Here is a 19,592-nt window from a genome sequence, read left to right as displayed (position 1 = left end):
TTGCTTCAGCAAGAATTGAAAATTGTATCATTTCATGATCACTCTGTCCAAGACGACCTCCAACGTTTACATCCCCCACAAGACCTTCTGAGCTAACTATCAGCAGGTCCAGTAGGGCACTTTCCCTAGTCGGTTCCCTCACCAGCTGCGTTAGGAAGTTGTCTTCCACGCACTCCAAGAATCTCCAGGACTGTTGCCTCTCTGCTGTGTTATTTCTCCATATATCCTTCATCCAGGCCCCAGGGAGGCAGCTGACATCCCTGTGGGATGGGCCTGGTCAACAAACGGGGCCCTCCGTTCCCCTCAGAAGGGAGTCGTCTACTACAATTACCTTTCTTTCTTCCTTAGTTGAGGAAGTCCTAAGGCATGGGGGTGAGTGACTAGCCCTGGGCGATTCAATCTTCCTCTGCATCCTCATTCACCTGGCCCCCAATTTCCAAAGCCCCATACCTATTGTGCAAGGGCAATTGGGAAGGTGAGGGGGGCCAGAAGGGTTTTGCTTCCCTCTCTGAGGAGGGACCTGTCTCCATTCCTCCCTGTCCCTTAAATCCCCTCCTTCTGCCTAGTGACAGGAGGGGAAGGGATCATCCACTTCTTGTAGAGCCTCTACCCACTGCCTTTGCCTCAGGGTATGGCTCCACCGATATATTTCACTCACCCAAGCCCCCAAGTTTGTCCCTTTTTATGAGAATCCCCCTTCTGCTCAGGACCATGAGTGAAAGGAGAGGGTGAGTTTGGGGAGGATATGGCCCAAGGGGAGCTGCCTCTGCTCTGGGGTTGGTGTGAAGAGCCCCCACTGCTACAACATGTACACATAGGTGCTTCATGGCCAAAATGACATCTTGGGAGTCTCATCAAGCCTTAAAGGGTGAAGGACCATTATGACCTCTGGCAGTCTGTTCCCAGGGCTGCAGGTGCAATTCCCCTTCTCTGGAGACACATGGACACAGCAGATCCCAGGACGGGAACCAGGTTAGATGTGTCCACCACCAGCTGGGCTACAGAGGATGTTCAGGGACAGGTTCCATCCTGAAATCAAATCACAACCTCATGATCCACAGCTGGGAACAGCATTTGGAAGATGCCAGAGCTGCCCCAGTGCTGTCTCAAGGGCTGAAATGGGATGAAGGTGAGAAGCCGCGGGGCAGGGGAAAAGACCAACACGACCAGGAGGTCCACAACCATCTTTGCAGGGAGATCCACCAGCCCAAATCCCAAATGCATCTTGCTGGCCCATCTTGCAACCGACTTCTGAAGGGTACAGGATCAGTGGTGCTGTGTGAGATCCACCTCACACTGAGGATTTGGTGGGTCTCTCCTTACCATGTCTGCTAGCAACATGGAGAAGACGACCTCCCACCCATGTTGAAGGACGCTGGGAGAAGGTACTGGGTGGGAAGGAGGCAGCAAAAGCCCATGTCAAGACCCAGCCAGGGGCTGGACAAGGCAATGAGACAGAGCCATCATTAAATAACCATCCTGTAATTAGTGTGCAGTGCGCCAAGGAGCGCGCACATCCCACCCCCCACTGTTCCCAGCACTACAGGGACCATACGAAAAACGGGGATGAGGTGGGACCCAGGATCTCCAGGAGTGCGAGGGACAGCACAAGGGCACCAGCACTGGCAAGGACAAGGCTCCCATCTCGCCCTTGCCAGCAAAGGTCCACATGCCACCCTCTGCTCAGCAGCCATCAGCACGGGGGTAGCTCTGGGAAGCAAGAGAGGAGGAGGAGGCAGCAGAGGACTGGTTGTGTCTTGCCTGTCAGTACCCCATCCAGGTTCCTGCCTGGAAAGTCCCAGGAGCAGCTGGAGGACTTCCAGCGCCGGGTGTCGCTTGCTGAGGCTCCCAAAGTGGACGGCAACAGTATGTCCCCCCCTCTCTTCTGCTCCCTACCAGCCCCGCTAGCGCCCTGGGGCAGAAAGAAAGGGGGTGATTAACCAGGTCATTAGCAGCAGCATGAGATATGGATGGGACATCTGAACCCCAAAAAGCTTCAGGGGGAAAGGGAGGTGCTCCCTCTTCCCCACGATCCTTTCCACTGCCTGTACTGTTGTTGCATCTCTCTCCCCAAAACCAGGCAGGTCTGTCCCCTCCTGCAGGCAACAGCATCCCCTGACTCCCTGGGAGCCCCCGGCCCATGTAGAGCCACGCTCACTGGGATGACTGGGGAGAGGGTCTTGGGATGACTTAGGGGGTCTCAACCCTCCTCCCCGCACGAGGGCAAAGAGGGCTCCTGCCTGCCCACCGGCAGTGTGCCACGAGCCACAACACGCCACGAGCCACGGCATGCCTGCTGGGAGCTCCACGGCTTGGGGAGGGTCCTGCTGGTCCTGCAGGTCCAGGGGCTCAGGAGAAGCGCCGCAGCTTTTCAGGGTCCACACCAGTCCTCAGGCACACCTACAGGGTCTCCCAGCCTGGGGCTCTTCTGCTGTCAGCAGTGGCCTGGCGGCAGCTCGCTGACGGCCACTGCGGCTTGGCAACACCGTGTGCCAGCCGTGCCGGGGCTCAGCCGTCGCGGTGCACGCGCTGGTGCTGCAGCAGGTTGGAGGGGTGAGCGAAGCCCTTGTCACAGACGCTGCACTTGTAGGGGGTCTCCCCTGTGTGCACCTTCTCGTGCACGGCCAGGTAGGCCAGGTCCTTGAAGAACTTGTGGCAGAAGCTACACTTGTAGGGCCGCTCCTGGCTGTGCACGCGGTGGTGCTGGAGCAGCAGGGAGGGCCGGGCAAAGGCTTTCCCACACACCTCACACTTGTAGGGGCGCTCCCCTGTGTGCGCCCGCTCGTGGATCACCAGGTAGGACGACTGCTTGAAGGCCTTCCCGCAGGTTTTGCAGACGAAGGGGCGCTCACCAGTGTGGACCCGCTCGTGGGAGGAGAGGGCGTTGGACTGCTTGAAGCCTTTGCCGCAGAGCGGACAGACGAAGGGGCGGTCGCCTGTGTGCACCCGCTCGTGCACCTTGAGGCTGTGCCCGTAGGTGAACTTCTTCCCGCAGACCCCGCAGACGTGGGGCTTGTCATCACAGTGCTGGCGCTGGTGGAGGAGGAGGGCATTGGAGGTGGGGAAGTCCTTCCCGCAGTCAGCGCACTTGAAGGGCTTCTCAGCGCAGTGGGTGAGTGCGTGGCGCTGCAGCTCGTAGGGGGTCTTGAAGCTCTTGGCGCAGCGGGGGCAGCGGAAGGGACGCTCACCGCTGTGGATGCGCCGGTGCTCCTGGAGGTTGGAGGAGCGCTTAAAGCGCTTGCCACAGAGCTCGCAGCGGAAGGGTCGTTCCTCCGTGTGGACCAGCCGGTGGCTTTTGAAGTCCGAGTGGCGCTTGAAGGAGGCCTGGCAGAGGTCGCAGCGGAAGGGACGCTCCTCGTTGTGTACCACCTCATGGCTGAAGAGCTCCCAGGCCCGCTTGAAGGCCTTCTCACAGACACCACACTGGAAGGGCTTCTCATCCACAATCACCTCGCGGATCTCCAGCTCGCTGACACCACTTGCTCCCCGTTTTGGGTGGGCTGGCAGCCCCACTGCTGCCTCCTCCAGCTCCCCCACTGCGCTCCCCAGCACCAGCTTGGCTGTGGAGTAGATACCACGCTCATCAATCAGCTGCACAAAGTCCGGCTTGGGGTGGGCATCGTCAGAAAGGGGCAGCTCAGGGGAGCAGGACCGAGACCGCCTCTCTTCCTCCACTTCCTCCAGCCCATTCTCCATCTCCCTCTGTCTGAAGTCACCTGCCCGGCCCCAGATCAACCGCAGCCTCTTCCCCCGGGAGGGTCCCGGCTCTTCGGCACTCTCCCCCTGCCCCAGGGACACAGGGACCCGGCTTGTCTCAGGCTTCAGGCACAGCCGGTGCTTCTGCCGGCACGGCCACAGCTCCTCCGGTGCCTGGTGGCATGGGGAAACCCCTTTCTCCTCACCAGTCTTCTGGCAAGGCCTGCCTGCACCTCGAGGAGCGAGAGAGCCCTGCCCATGGCAGCACCGTCCCAAGTGGCGCGGAGAAGCTCGTCCCAGCTCTTCTCTTGGTTCTACCCTGGCTGTGTCCTCCTCCTGCTCTTCTTCACCTTCAGGCCCATCTCCTTCAGAAAGGGGGGAGAGCCTCTGTGAAAAGTGGGGCTCGCAGGCTGCAGGACCCAGCTGCCCTTCCATGGCAGCCCCTGCAAAAACAAGAAAGGAGAGTGTGAGAGGGAGGACAGGCCGAAGGCAGGACCATGAGGGAGGGGGCATGAAGATGAAGACATGGGTGGCAGCAGCACAGAGGGAGGTCAGAGAAGGACAGAGATACACAGGGAGGGAGGGATTGTGAAGGAGGTGGGGGAAGAAGGCAGGGACACAGATACTACAGTTCGTAAAACCTGGCATCACCAATCCCTTTTCCCTACGGGGGATGGAGGCAACGGGCAGACCTAGCACCACAGAAGCAGCCCAGATGGGCACTTAAAAGCCTTTTCACCCGTAAGCCTAGCACCCAAAAGCAGCTGCTGTTCATAGCAGGGAGTGACTTCCTTCCTTGCAGGACCTGCTCATAGTTACCTGGTTGGAGCAATAGCTGAGGGACTGGCCTCAACCATGCCCCTAGCCATCAAGGGCCACACCAGCTGGCCGGCAGCTTCTAGGCAGGGCTTTGAAAAGCTCCTTGGAGGGTGCGCGGCCTCCCTGGGTGCCTACGTGACCCCTTGACTGCAGCAAGGTGTCAGACGTGCCTCGGGCACAGAGTGGACGCACAAAGGGGTTCAGCCCCAGCCCCTGGGGATTCGACAGCATGATTCGGCTCTCAAGTGCATCAGGGTGGTTTTTCAGATCTCCTTCTCAATAAATGCTCCTCTCACAGGCCAGTGTTTTTCCAGGCTCCATCCAAGCCCGCTGATACCTCCAGAGCCTGTTCTGTGCTGGCACAGCTCAACAAGAGACGTCAGGCTCTGATATCCACCCGGGAGATCCCCTGGGCTGGATTTGCTGTTCCCACTCAGGATATTGCACATGGATCGGTTTAGCCAAGGAGGGGAAGAAGGTTAAAGCATGATCTGTCTCAGAAACCCCACATGAAATCACTTCCCGCAAGGGCCTGATGCATAGCCAAGAGCGACCAGCTAGAACAAGGAGCTCTTCGTTGCAAACAGCTGAATTCAGGTGGTTTGGTCCAGCCTCCCATGTCCAGAGACACCCCAGTGAGAGGCATGGGGGTGGAGGGGACGTCAGGAGCAGCAGATGCTTTAAGAGCCTCCAAGCACCACGTTGCACAGAGGAAAGCAAGACCACGGACCTGACACAGTGAGAGAGCTGCCACAAAACCAGACATAAAACTGCCCTAAAGGTGCCTGAGACGAGACTCCCACAGGCGTGAGCAAGGAAAGGGCTGCCAGAAAACAAAAAGCAGACATGAGGAACGATCCCAAGAACTGATAAGTGCTGGAGACCAGCGGTTGGACCCAAAAGAACTGATAAACTCTGAGCACAAAAATACCACCAAGTCTGCTCAAGGCCACTGGCCCATGCTGGCATCTGCAACAGGAGCTGGAATCTGGCAATGGTTGGTGGCTGCTACAAACAGACACAAGTTTGTGGGATTACAGACAGACAGTGACATGGCGGGGTCTTTCCAAGGGATTTTCCAAACCCCTCCAGCACCCCGATACCAGTGAGAACCCACCAGAGCTGGGGACGGAGCTTCAACAGGCAACTGCAGGGGAAGGCAAAGAGGTGAGCTAGGAGTGAACGAGCTTAACACTATTAATAACTACTTTGATCCCATTAAAGCTTAACAAGTAAAAGGTGCTCCACCAAATGCTGCTCCTCGCCTGCGCCTCCCGCTCCCAGCCGGTTCTCGGGGCACGGAGAAGGGAATTCACAGCCGAAGCGAGAAGGTTTCCAGGCATGATTTTGTCTCACCATCACAGAGCGAGTATCGTCAACCCAAAGGGTTGCAGGAGCCTGGGGATGGGATACACCGAAAAAGCGAAGCCGAGGAATCCCACACTGAAAAGGGAGGAGATGACGGCAACCATCAAATATACGATGAACAGAAAAGGGTGAAGCAGACAGGAAATTGAGTAAATGAGAGGGTTAGAAGTAACAAAACCAATTTAAAAAAACCCGAACCAGCAGAAATCATTATTGAGCCAAACTGAGATGAATGTTTTTGCCACTTGCTGAGACGGGTACTGACAGGATGCTCCCAACGTTGTTTAAATGGCTCAGCCCCGAGTCTTTACTGCACGAGGAACACTGGAAGCAGAGAAGAGGGCTCAGGATTATCCTCTCCAGGGCACACTCCCCTTTCTGGGATGGATTTGGACTATTTCTTGGCCAGGACTCTCACCCAGAGGCTGCAGAGCCCTTCCCGTTGGGTTGAGATATCAGAGTGACGCTGGGCAGGGGGATAAGAAAGCCCCCCAAAGCAGAGGGGACAGAGTGGGTTGCGAGCAGGACACTGACACATTGGGGGACAGCTCGGGGGACATGAAGGAGGATACTCGCACAGGCAGGTGGTGAAGAGCCCTGTGCTGGGCCTTTCATTGGAAACACGATTCTCCGGCTCTGAAAAAAAACAAAGTATCAGGGCAGCCTTTGCTGCCATCCAGACATCCAACACATCCCGGCTCACTCACCATCGTGAATTCACACAGGATTCAGTGTTTTCTGGCGCTGTGCGATGGCCACAGTGAAGTCACCAGGGGTTTTCAGGGTTTCCCTACCTGTCGCAGCACTGGGCATGGCTACGTGGAAGCCCCTCAAGGGCAGGACGATGTTAAACACGAGAGAAGTGGAGCCAGATGTTGGACTTACTGAGGGCCAGGAGGGATCCACCACTGCTGGTTGGTTTACACAAAGGGGTTTCAGAGGGGTCTGCTCTTAGGGAAGGGAATAAAGTGAAGAGGCAGTGCCCGCAGACCCCGTGAGCCAGAGGCAGAGAAAGGGGCAAAGCAAGAAAAGCAATGGCACAAGGGTGCCAAGGTGGTGGATTTGGGGGAAAAAACAGCAAGCATCTGCCAGAGCAGAGCTTTTCTGTGCCAAAGCAGAGAAGATCTGGGGGGGATCAGCCCAAGACAGGCAACTAGGAGTGTAGCAAAAAATAAGTGTAGCAAAAAAGCTCACGTGCTTCTAAAATGCCGCAGGAGAGGTGTTCCCTGGGCGGGCAGCACCGCAGCAGAGCCAAACCCTGATGAAAAGGGCTTTGGTGAAGACAGGGTGACGGTGAGTTGCCATTTCGGAGAGAGTCATGGGGTGCCTGGTCCCACCCGTGGAGCAAGAGCTGGGGGTATCGAATGTAGCCACCAAGGAACTGCTGCCCACAGGCTCTAAATAAAAGCAAGAAAATATGTCGGGAAGAAAAGATTAATTTCAGCAGAGGGCTGGGGTGGGAGCGAAGAAGCAGCAATGGAGGAATTTGCAGCAGCGAAAAAGGCTGCAGCTGCTGGGCCAAACACACACGATTTCTGTCATCCCCAGCAGTGTCAGTGATGCCCCAACATCCCCAGTGCCTGTGGGATGACCAGGACCACCCCCAGCCTTGTCCCTCATCCCTTTTCCATCCCCCATAACACCCCAGATACTCCCAGCATGGCCCAGTTTTCCCCCAGTATCAGCAAGGATCCTCCATGCATATCCTGATATGCCCTCCCAGCATGTCCCAGTCTCCCCTGGTATCACCCAGCCACTCCCATTGTACCCCACACATTGTCTCTGTGATCCAACACCACCATTAAAACCACACTCTCCCAAGAGACCCCAGTCCCCCCAGTATCAACCAGATCCCCTCATCTCACTGCCCTCCCCCATCCCCACCAGCCCCTTCCTAGCATGCCCCAGTCCTCCCAGTATCAACCACCCTCCCATCTCATCCCCCACTCCCATTACAACCAGACCCCCCCAGCACACCCCAGTCCCTCCCAGTATCAACCAGATCCCCTTGTCTCTCTGTGCTCCACCACCTCCATTACAAGCCCACGCTCCCAGTATGTTCCAGTCCCCCCAGTATCACCCAGACCTTCTCATCTCAACGCTCTCCCTCATCCTCATTACAAGCCACCCCTTCAGCACCTCCCAGCCTTCCCAGTATCAACCAGACTCTCCCATCTCGGCGACCTCCGCTTCCCCCATTCCAATCAGACCACCCCAGTACACCCCAATTCCCCCCACTATCAACCAGACCCTCTCATCTCACTACCCTCCCCCTTCTATTACAACCAGACGTCCCCGGTGTGCCCCAGTGCACCGCAGTTTCAACCAAACTCTCTGATCTCATCCTCTCTCCTCTGCCCCATCACAACCAGAAACCACCAGTATGCCCCAATGCCTCCCCGTATTAACCAGAGCCTCCCATCTCACTACTCTCCCCCCCCGCCACTACATGCAGGCGCCCCCAGTATGCCCCGACGCCCTCCCAGTATCAACATGGGCTCTCCCTTCTCATCTTCTCCCCCACCCCATTATAACCAGCTCCCTCCCATCACGCCCCAGTCCCCCTCAGTACCAGCCAAGCCCCCCCCGCTCCCAGGCCCCCGGCCCAGTATGGCGGAGGATCCTCCCGGCCCGCCCGCTCTCGGCGGGGGATGCCACCACCGGTTCCCCCTTTCCCCCGGCGGTGCCGCCCCGGCTCGGCCTCCCCCCGGCTCACCAGGCCCGGTGGGGTCGGGCCCCGCCGCCGCTCGCCCCGGCCGGTGCCGCAGGCCCAACGCGCCCCCCCCCCCCCCCCGGCACCGCGTCCGGCCGCGCTCGCGCGCTGCGCCGTAACACAACTTCCGGGGGCGGGGAGGGGGAGGAGGGCGCATGCGCACGGCGCGAAGCCGAGGGACGGCGGGGGCGGGGGCGCGTGCGCGGGGAGGGGGGGGCGCACGGCGAAGGGAGGGGTGTGCGCATGCGCGGGGGGGACAGGCGTGTGCAGGGGGGGGACACGTGTGCGCGGTGCACGGACATGCCTGGAGCAAGTGTATGGGCATGGGCACATGCATGTGCATGTGCGGACACGCTTGTGCAATGCAGGGACATGCCTAGAGTGGGTGTGTTCATGTGGAGACACGCATGTGGGGTGCAGGGATGTGCCTGGAGCATGTGTGCGGGCACAGAAACAGGCATGTGGGTGTGGGGACACACGTGTGCAATGAAGAGACGTGACTGGAGTGCTTGTGTGTGCATAGGGACATGCATGTGCATGTGCGGACACGCTTGTGCAATGCAGGGACATGCCTAGAGTAGGTGTGTTCATGTGGAGACACGCATGTGAGGTGCAGGGATGTGCCTGGAGCATGTGTGCGGGCACAGAAACAGGCATGTGGGTGTGGGGACACACGTGTGCAATGAAGAGACGTGACTGGAGCACTTGTGTGTGCATAGGGACATGCATGTGCATGTGCGGACACGCTTGTGCAATGCAGGGACATGCCTAGAGTGGGTGTGTTCATGTGGAGACACGCATGTGCGATGCAGGGATGTGCCTGGAGCATGTGTGCGGGCACAGAAACAGGCATGTGGGTGTGGGGACACGTGTGCAATGAAGAGACATGACTGGAGCACTTGTATGTGCATAGGGACATGCATGTGCATGTGCAGACACGTGTGTGCAATGCAGGGATGTACCTGAAACGTGTGTGGGAGTGGGGACGCACGTGTGCATGTGAGGCCACACATATGGAATGCAGGGACGTGCCAGGAGCACGTATGCAGGCATGTGTACACATGTGTGCATGCAGGGATGCATGTGCAATGGAGGAACATGCCTGGAGCACATGTGTGAGTGTGGGGACATGTGCAGTGCAGAGACATGCCTGTATGTATGGCGACATGTGTGTGTAGGGGACACACATGTGCACATGGGGACACACGTGTGCAATGCAGGGCCAATGCAGGAATGTTCCCAGGGATGGGGGATCTCCCACCTCGCTGCGCAGCCTGGGCCCGGGTCTCACCATCCTCAGGAGGTTCAGGACCCTGCTCATCCAGCCCCGTCCCCGAGGGGTTCCTGCTGCTGGGTCACCCCCTGCCAACCAAACCGGTCCTTTGGGGTCCACCACGGGGAAGATCTGAGATGTTTCTACCACCCAATCCTCCTTCCACCTCCCAAAGGGGCAATGCAAGAGGACTCCACGTAAACCAGTAACACACACAATCACCATCAGCCATTAGATGAGCATTTTCAAAGAGTTCAAATACAATAGTTTGGGTTGGAAGGGACCTTAAAGATCATTTGGTTCCAAGTCCTTGCCCTGGGCAGGGACACCTCCCACCACACCAGGCTGCTCCAAGCCCCGTCCAACCTGGCCTTGAACCCCTCCAGGGATGGGGCAGCCACAGCTTCTCTGGGCAACCTGGGCCAGGCTCTCACCACCCTCACAGCAAAGAATTTCTTCCCCAGATCTCATCTCCATCTCCCTTTTTTGAGTTTGAAGCCATTACCCCTTGTCCTATCACACTTGTATAAAGTCCCTCCCCAGCCTTCTTGTAGGCCCCCTTTAGGGACTGGAAGGGGCTCCAAGGTCTCCCCGGAGCCTTCTCTTCTCCAGGCTGAACCCCCCCAACTCTCTCAGCCTGTCCTCACAGCAGAGGGGCTCCAGCCCTCCCAGCATCTCCATGGCCTCCTCTGGCCCCGCTCCAACAGCTCCGTGTCCTCCTGATGTTGGTGGCCCCAGAGCTGAAGGTAGCAATGTGGGGGGGGGATCTCCCCAGAGCGGAGCAGAGGGGCAGAATCCCCCCCTCACCCTGCTGGCCACGCTGCTGGGGATGCAGCCCAGGATGCGGTTGGCTTTCTGGGCTGTGAGCACATGTTGCCGGCTCATGTGGACCTTCTCATCCACCAGCACCCGCAAGTCCTTCTCCTCAGGGCTGCTCTCCAGCCATTCCCCCCCAAGCCTGGATTTGTGCCTGGGATTGCCCCGGCCCAGGTGCAGGACCTTGCATTTGGCCTGGTTGAACTTCTTGAGGTTCTCACAGGCACACCTCTCCAGCCTGTCCAGGTCCCTCTGGATGGCATCCCTTTCCTCCAGTATGTCACTGCGCCACACAGCTTGGTGTCACTGGCAAACTTGCTGAGGGTGCCCTCGATCCCAGTATCCATGTCAATAACAAAGACGTTGAACAGCACTGGTCCCAGTACCGACCCCTGAGGAACTCCAGTGGTCGAGAAGATTCAGAGCTTGATTGATCCTCAAACCAACCACCTTTTGCCATCTCTGTCTTCGATTAAGCATTCTATGCCTGCCTGCAACATCTAACCCGCGCGTCCCATCCAGGCAAGGTCTGAAAAAGCACTGTTTCAAGACAGATATTGATATTTTTGCTGCTTTATTTATTTATTTCCAATTTTCCCAAGCAGGGACAATGTCCCGTTGGAGCTGAAGCAGCAGGGGAACTGCCCGGGCTCCCGGAGAGTGTGAGCTGTTTGATTTCTGCTCCACTTTAGCACAAATGGATTGTCTTTAATTAGAATTCACTCCTCTATTACTGCTTTAATTAATTTAAAAGTGGTAACTAATTAATTAACAATTTTAATTCATTCTAAATTGCTGTGGTTCGGGTTTGGGTAAGTTTGGGATTTCTTTTTAAAACCTTAGTGCTGAAGAAATGAATTTACTCTGTTCATACCTCATCACTGTGTTTTAACAGGTTAGCATGCGTTCATTCCTTCTTAGCTTTTAAATATTGATTAATTGCTATTAATTCTGACATGACCAGTTTGATTTGGAATTGTTGCATGTTAATATTTTTAATGCTTGACAATCATTATGATTACAGGCTTTCCCATAAAGTTTAGGTTGAATGCCCTGCCTGCAGTTTAAAATCTTTTTTTATTGCCTTTTTTAAAATTTTTTTCCCTAGTAGCATGGATATTATTTTAAATAAAAAAAAATTAAAATATCTAAACCAATATACTTTTTTCTGGTTTTCTCTAGATCTTAACTAACCAAACATGCTTATAATGTTTTAATGCCTTTTAATATGATAAAATATGAATTTCTAAAATACAGATTATGCCATTTTTAACTAACAATTCATCCATGTCAAGTTCTTTACAAACATATTTGTTATCTAATTTTTAATAGTTATTTAAGCCAGTATGCTTACTTTTTGGAGGCAGGCAAGCCTACAGTTATCTACTAAGTGTTGATTATAAAACACCAGATAGATTTCTTTTAGGTTCGATCTGAAAATTATAGCTAGCTGCTCAGGTTGCAAAGAAAAAAATTAATTTGGTAATAATTTGGGTAACAATTTCCCTATAGTTTTTAGTTTTGCTTAACTGATTTCTTAACTGGAAGCAGGGAAGGTGATGGGTTAATTTAATTTTCCACTTCCACTGTTGACTTGCTGCCCGGGGGTGGGTTAACATTCCTCTTTGAAGTGCTTAAACATTTCTTAATCCCCTTTTCTCTCCTGTTTGCTTGGAAAACAAAGCAGGATCAAAGGGAAATTGCTGCTTTAATTGGTTGTTTTAAAAAAAACCCACCAACTGTCCTGCGCACTCAAAGCCAATATTTGCTGTCTCAAACACTGTGCACATCCCATGGGCTTATTTTTCTGTTTTTCCATCCTTTTATCAGCATATTACATAAAATTTCCAACATAGCAGTCCTTTGGCAAGAAAGCAGAATACTTGCTGCATTCCTAGGGGAACGTGTAGAAAATACTTGGAATTTTGCAGACGGCTGCATGGCTGCCCTTATTTACAAGAGGCATTTGTTGCTTCTAATTAATGGCATTAAAGGTCTCTGTCCTTGGATCTACAGCAGCCCAGAGTGCTGCAGAGGAGGAAGAACTCCTCTTCCTCTCCCTGTAGCGCAATCATGAAGATTTTTCCTGAAAAAGATCTGCCCCATCCCTTATTGCTGGAGCAGCATCTCTGCCTTGCCTGGAAAGGCTTTTTTTTTTTAATTTATTTCTATTGAGTCATTTTAATAATCCATTTTGAATGGATTTGTGAAATTTACTGGGATTTACTGGGAAATTTACTGGGAAAGGGAAATTTACTTCAGCTCAGGGAAATCGTTTAAGAGTGTATTTGGAGGAAAAGGGGGAAAGTTAGGTGGGAATTCAAAGGGGCATGGGAAAAAAGTGACGTTCTTGGGGTTCAGGGCAGAGGACACCAGACACCAGCTTTCCACCCCACCAAAAGGACCTTCATTGGTGTGCTACACCCCAGTAGCACCAGTCCCCACCCCATTCCCGGGGGAGGGGTGTCCTCTGGATCCTCTGGACTTTGGGTCTTGTTAATCATTGCTCCAGAATGGTTGCAACAAGGGTAGAAAACTTTTCCTTCCCCTTTTTATTCTCTCTCCAGTTCCTGGAACCTCTGCAGACCTGTAGCTCCTGGAGCAGAGCAAGGCTGGGTTTTGGCTACCAGACAGGGAAGTTCTACCTCCTGTCCCCCTGACTGGCCAGAGATCCTGCAATGATGGCTGCTTGCCACCCCTCCAAGCTCTGAGGGCAGGTAAACACAGGAGGAAGAGATGGGAGGTTGGTCCATCGGGAGGAACTTAGAATCACAGAATCATAGAATGGTCTGGGTTGGAGGGACTTTAAAGATCATCGAGTTGTAACCCCCCTGCCCTGGGCAGGGAACCTCCCACCAGACCAGGTTGCTCCAAGCCCCGGCCAACCCGGCCTTGAACCCCTCCAGGGATGGGGCATTCACATCTTCTCTAGGCAACATGTTCCAGTGTCTCTTCACCCTCATAGAGAAATTTTTCTTCCTGATATTTAAACTAAATCTCCCCTCTTCCATTTTGAAGCCATTCCCCCTCGTCCTATCGCTACATGTCCTTGTAAATGTAAACTTAGCCCTAAAACTCCTTCAATGCCCTGCAAACCAGGAATCCCCCATTTGCACAATGCTGTTCAGGCAGGGTCCCCATGAGGAAGGACCGGAGAGTATCCAGATGGGTTGTCCCATAATGCACATCCCATACCCCCAGCATCTCCTGATTCTGGGAATATGGGATGGCTGGACTCCTCTTTAGGACCTGCTGAGGGGGGAAGAAGTTTCTTGGTTTGGAGTCAGCACCCTGACCCTGTCTTTCTCCCTCCCCATCGCAGTGGCGCAGAGCTGCAGCACCCCATCCCCACCCCGTCACGATGCCGGTCCAGTACGTGACATACGAAGGCATTAAGTTCCCCCCCGCCTACAACTCCGAGCAGAGCTTGAGTTTTGCCCACAATGAATTCCTGGTGCGGGATGATGACATCTTCAATGTCACCTACCCCAAGTCTGGTATGAGGGGTGGACAGCAGGGCTGGCCAAGGGTGGAGAGGGGCAGGAGAGGGGTGAAGGTTTTGGAGACATCTCCAGGTCTTCTTCAGAGGGTGAATCTTCTCTTGTGGTGGAGAACAGGAATGTTTTGGGTGGGATTTACCACAGTGGTTGTGCACGGGCAGGGCAGCACCATCTCTTGGGGCACAGACTCAGTGCTGAGGACGCTGCTGATTATGGAATCATGGCACAGTGAGGTCCTCCCGTCCCGACCCCCTAGGCCAGGTCCCCTGCCCTGCATCTCTGCTTTCCCTGGCAGGCACCGTGTGGATGACTGAGATCCTGAGCCTCATTCACAGCCGTGGCTGCCCCAGCTGGAGCCGAGGTGTCCTCAATTCTGACCGCATGCCCTGGTTCTCAACCCGTCTGGGTCTGGAGTCAGCCCTCAACTACCCCTCACCTCGCCTGCTGACCTGCCATCTCCCCAGGCACATCTTCCCCAAGTCCTTCTCCCACTCCAGTGCCAAGGTGAGATAGGCATCCATGCAGAGCTTCAAGGGGAACAGGGGGAAGATGGGAGGAGGAAAGGAGGTGGGAGGGAAGGGGGGCTGGGAATTGCTCAGGATCTGAGGAACCTTGGATAGAGGGGTGTTGGGTGAGGACCTTGGTGTTGGCCTAGGAGGGTGACAAGTGTCCTTCATGCCCTCAAGATCGAAATACTCCGAGTCCCGTCTTACATTCCTGCCCCTCTTGGATATTTTGGAGAGTCTCCAATGGCTGTAGGGGACTTGTGTGTTCACAGAGAACCTTGCCCAAGGTCTGCATGAGCAGCACAGAGTTTGTCCTTGTGTGGCAGACCCCTCCATTTTCAGATCTACCCTGGTGCCAGGGCCTGCAACTCCCCTTCCCTTATCGGGAGCATATCACTCATGTACACACTCTACTCCAGGTTATTTACACCCTACGGGATCCTCGAGATGTTGTTGTCTCCTACTACTACTTCTCCAAGATGTGCAGCAGCTATGAGGATCCCACATCTTTTGAGCAGTTCTTGGGGGACTTTCTGAGTGGAGAGTGTGAGTGTGGTTTGGGGCTTACTCAGGGCATGGGGGTGGGTGGGTGGGTGGGTGGTATCTCCCATCACTTCTGGCTCAAGGGTCTTTTGCTGCTGCCCACAAATGATGGCTGTGAAGCCAAGCTTCCCCCAGGAGAAGGGGTGAATGGCTCAAGAGGAAAGCAAAGGAATTCTGGAGAGACATACAGGCACACAAAGCCCTGCTGTGCTTTGAAGGAGATGGAAAGTAGATTTCGTGCCTTCTCCTGCGGAGTTCAGACATCTTCAGGAAGTGTTGGCCAAGAAACCCTATAAAGCTCTGCCAAGGGCCTTACACACCTTTAGCCTCAACCTCTTCCCACCATGGAAATGGCTGGAGAAGAGCCCATTGCTCAGCTGGAATTGCAGTTCAGCCTCTCAGTCCCACCTGCTCCCTGGACACCATTGTTCTGCACGTCCTGCCATGTCCTGCATTGTGGCTGCTCTCCCCACACAACCTTGTATGAACCCTCCTTGTGTGAACATTCCCTGCCCTGCCCTGCCCTACTGCCTTTTGCCTCCCATCAGTGCCCCATGGCTCCTGGTTCGAACATGTCCGAGGCTGGATGGAGATGAAGGACATGGAGAATTTCTTCTTCATCACCTATGAAGAGCTGAAGCAGGTAGACACCTAGGCAAACCTTCCAGCTCCAAATGTCAGAAGCCACTTGGTGGTACTTGGTGGTAACAGGCTCTGTGTGTCCCTCCAGGACCTGTGTGGCAGTGTGAGACGTCTCTGCCGGTTCCTGGGGCAGGATTTGGATGATGAGGCCATCTCCTCAGTGGTGCAAAATGCCTACTTCACAGCCATGCGGGAGAACCCAATGTGCAGCTCCATCCTGCTCCCTGCAGACATCATGGACCAGACAAAGGGCCAGTTCCTGAGGAAGGGTGAGCAATAGGGATCCCATCACAACCCTCTGGGGAGACCTCCCATCAGGTGTCCTCCCCCATGAAGATGGCCAGAGCAAGGGTGTCTTGGAGAGCTGCATCACAGTGCTTTTGGGTCTGAAGAACGGGGTCCATAGAATCGTAGGATAGAATCATAGAATGGTTTGGGTTGGAAGGGACTATTAAAGGCCATCTAGTCCAACCCCTCTGCAGTGAGCAGGAACATCTACAATTGGATCAGACTGCTCAGAACCCTGTCCAACCTGACCTTGAATGTTTCCAAGAATGGGGGTGGTCTCTCATTCTGGACAACCCCCTTGGGGTGGTAGTTGGACCCAAGAGCTGAGCCTCTCCCCTTGTGCCTACAGAGCAGAGAGGGGGGCTGTGTGGTGGGGTGGGCTCTGACACCAAAATGTTTCTTCCTCAGGCATCTGTGGAGACTGGGAGAACCATTTCACAGTGGCACAGAGCGAAACCTTCGACAGGATCTACCAGGAGAGGATGCAGGGGCTGAACATGAAATTTCCTTGGGACAGGCATTAGGATTCATCCTTATCTGAAGCCAGCTGAGAACTGGGTATAAACCAGCCACCGACAACTGGGGTAACTGGCTGCTGTTGGACAGAGAGGGTTATACCCAGGGCTGAAAATGGTGCAAGCAATTAATTGCAGTGTGCAAGCAATTAATTTCATCAAATCATAGCATCATAGAATCATTTAGATTGGAAAAGACCATTAAGGTCATCGAGTCCAACCATCAGCCTAACACTGCCAAGTTACCACTACACCATGTCCCGAAGTGCCACATCTACACATCTTTTAAACACCTCCAGGGATGGTCACTCAACCACTTCCCCGGGCAGCCCATTCCAGTGCTTGATAACCTTTCAGTGAATAAATTTTTCCCAATATCCATCCTAAACCTCCCCTGGCACAGCTTGAGGCCATTTCCTCTTGTCCTATCACTTGTTCCTTGGGAGAAGAAACTGACCTCCCCCTCGCTACACCCTCCTTTCAGGTAGTTGTAGATAGCAATAAGATCTCCCCTCAGCCATTCCCACTTCCCTCATGCTTGTCATAAGACTTGTGCTCCAGACCCTTCACCAGCTTCGTTGCCCTTGTCTGGACACACTCCAGCACTTTATGCTGCGCTCTTACACTCTTTCTCCTTGGGAGAGTTTTTTCTCCTGGGTTGTGCCTCTCTTCTCTGTCCCATCCCTTGACCCTTTTTCCCCTGAGGCATTCTCCAGGGTCTCCCAGTGCAGAACCCACCTCCCTGCCCTCCAACACATCCCTGTTCTGTGGGCAAAGGAGAGGAACACACACCTGAAAGCACACAGAGGAAACACTGTATTTCCTGCCTGTCACATCCACTGGCCAGGGCACCTTGTTTGGGAGCTGCAACCGGCCAAAATGTTCTCTTGGGGCTGCTCATCAAGCAGGAGAGCAGCAGGGAAAACAGGAAGGACCACTGGAAGGCAGTGGTGCTTCAGGTGTGCTGCCAGTGCTGCACATCAGCAGCACACATCAGCACAAATGATGAGATGATGATGATGATGATAATAATAATAATAAACAATAATAATAACAACAATAAAAAGTGTAAGCAAAAGCAGGACTGGCTGGCTACCAGACCCTGGGGACATGGAAGCCCAGTCCATCTCTTGCACGGGATGCGTTTAACAGTGGAATGGCAAAATATTCCCTCCACTTTCGAGTCAAGAATGGGAACTCTTCAAATGCACAGGACCTATCCAAGACCGACATGCATGGTCAGCTCCAGGGCCAGGGGTGCTGTACAAGTATTTAGGAAAGGGTGTGCAGACAAGACAGTGTCCCATTGCGCCTCTCTTGATCCAGCCTGATAGAGCTGAAACCAGGTGATGGGTTTCAATGAAGCAAGGCCATTTGTGCAAGACACGGTGGGATTTAGAAGCACAGCCTTGTCCTAGTGTTGAGGTGTAGTACAGGATGGCATCTCCCAGGTGACCGCTGCCAAAAGCATTACAGGTAATCAGACTTCTACCAGATTTAGATGATTATCCCCACAGAGTGGCTTTGAGGAATTAAGAAGGTGAAGGACCTTTGTGGACTTTGGCCAAGAGATGGCTCTGTGGTTTGTGTACCCCTGAGCCTCCACAGAGCCCGCAGGGAAGCCCAACTCCTTGCAGTGATGCAGGTGCCAAAGTACTGCTTGTAATTAATGACAGCTTTACTTCCTGATAGAGACAGCCAGAGACACCAGGGGATGCCTCCAGGCTTTGCAAGACGTCCACAGAAGGAAAGTTGTCCCAGAGACAGTGAGAAGTGCCATGGTTGGCATGTCCATGTTGGTGCAACAGCCTCCCCTCTCCTCCCCAACCCCAAAGTACGGGGAGGTGAAAAAGCCAAGGTTAAAGGAGAGGGGGATATGGGAATGGACATGGAAAGCTCTCAGGTCCCAAAATACTCTGGCAAAGGACTTTTTGACGAAGAGCTGGGCCATGTTCAATGTCAAGCAGAGGCGAAAATACTGCTGTGAACCATGTGTATTTATTAAATCATCAGTAATTACAAAAAGAACCCTGAATGTCTTCTAATCAGATGTAGGCACTGACACTTCGGACACCCAGGAAAGGGCACATTTGTCTAAAATGCCACAGTGGATGTCAAGAACTGTCATATAGTATAAGGGACAGCAGTCCATGCAAGAACCCTCATGCACAATCAGTTGCTCCAAGCCTCCTTATGTGGTCAAAATTACACTTTGACCCACTTGCATCTTAATGAATGAACGGATAACTGAATGAAAGAGGGAGAGAGAAAGAAAGAGAGGAAGAGAAGAATAAAGGAGGGAAGGAAGGAAGGAAGGAAGGAAGGAAGGAAGGAAGGAAGGAAGGAAGGAAGGAAGGAAGGAAGGAAGGAAGGAAAGGAAGGAAGGAAGGAAGGAAGAAAGGAAGGAAGGAAGGAAGGAAGGAAGGAAGGAAGGAAGGAAGGAAGGAAGGAAGGAAGGAAGGAAGGAAGAGGGAAGAAGGGATGGGGAAGCAAAGAACTCTGAATTTTAGAAGATTCAGTCTAAATTCAGTTCCTGGAAAAACATTGAGCACAAAACCAATACTTCTATTTGTAGCAACCTAGGAGATAACATGCAAAGTGTTGTCAACGAACACAGGTTTGTTGGGATTAACTATCAAGTGTGTAATTGACTGTACAAACACAAACCAGGAATTACTGGCCAGACTCCCCACAAGCGGGAAGAACCTCAGGATCACAAAGCACAACAGGCTGTGGCTCAACACCCTAAGGGTATTGTGAAAAAAGCAAAGCTCACCTGAGACTTCTGGAACAGGTTGTCCCCCCACTTATGAAATGTCCCTGTGACCATCTTCTTTTTCCAGGAGTGCTGAGGTCTTTGCTCCACATCAGGGGCTGGGTGTGTGCATCAGCTTGCAAGAAGGGAGTTGGCCA

General features: G+C 53.7%; 3 protein-coding genes across 3 annotated transcripts in view; 2 read left to right on the top strand and 1 right to left on the bottom strand.

The window, feature by feature from the left end:
- Positions 1-19,592, top strand: part of LOC141476429 (scavenger receptor cysteine-rich domain-containing protein DMBT1-like) — a 74,168-nt gene that overhangs the window by 44,024 nt on the left and 10,552 nt on the right. The gene's annotated exons all lie outside the window — the stretch shown is intronic.
- On the bottom strand, positions 2,509-4,131 carry LOC141476442 (uncharacterized). The gene has a single exon (XM_074165118.1). The coding sequence runs from the start codon at positions 4,129-4,131 to the stop codon at positions 2,509-2,511; it is 1,623 nt and encodes a 540-aa protein (XP_074021219.1).
- LOC141476415 (sulfotransferase 2B1-like) lies at positions 13,825-16,688 on the top strand. The gene is made up of 7 exons (XM_074165093.1): positions 13,825-13,842; positions 14,008-14,182; positions 14,481-14,689; positions 15,111-15,237; positions 15,783-15,877; positions 15,965-16,145; positions 16,573-16,688. The coding sequence occupies exons 1-7, from the start codon at positions 13,825-13,827 to the stop codon at positions 16,686-16,688; spliced, it is 921 nt and encodes a 306-aa protein (XP_074021194.1).

This window comes from Numenius arquata, chromosome 32, assembly GCF_964106895.1.
Source record: "Numenius arquata chromosome 32, bNumArq3.hap1.1, whole genome shotgun sequence".
NCBI lineage: Eukaryota > Metazoa > Chordata > Aves > Charadriiformes > Scolopacidae > Numenius > Numenius arquata.
The sequence above is the reverse complement of the archived record's forward strand: the minus strand, read 5'-3'. Positions and strand labels throughout refer to the sequence as shown.

Excerpts from the sequence above, each read along its gene's own strand:
- LOC141476442 (XM_074165118.1), bottom strand. The coding sequence starts at position 4,131 with ATGGAAGGGCAGCTGGGTCCTGCAGCCTGCGAGCCCCACTTTTCACAG.
- LOC141476415 (XM_074165093.1), top strand. Across the intron at positions 14,183-14,480 it reads TGTCACCTACCCCAAGTCTG|GCACCGTGTGGATGACTGAG; the intron begins GTATGAGGGGTG and ends TTTCCCTGGCAG. Across the intron at positions 16,146-16,572 it reads GGGCCAGTTCCTGAGGAAGG|GCATCTGTGGAGACTGGGAG; the intron begins GTGAGCAATAGG and ends TTTCTTCCTCAG.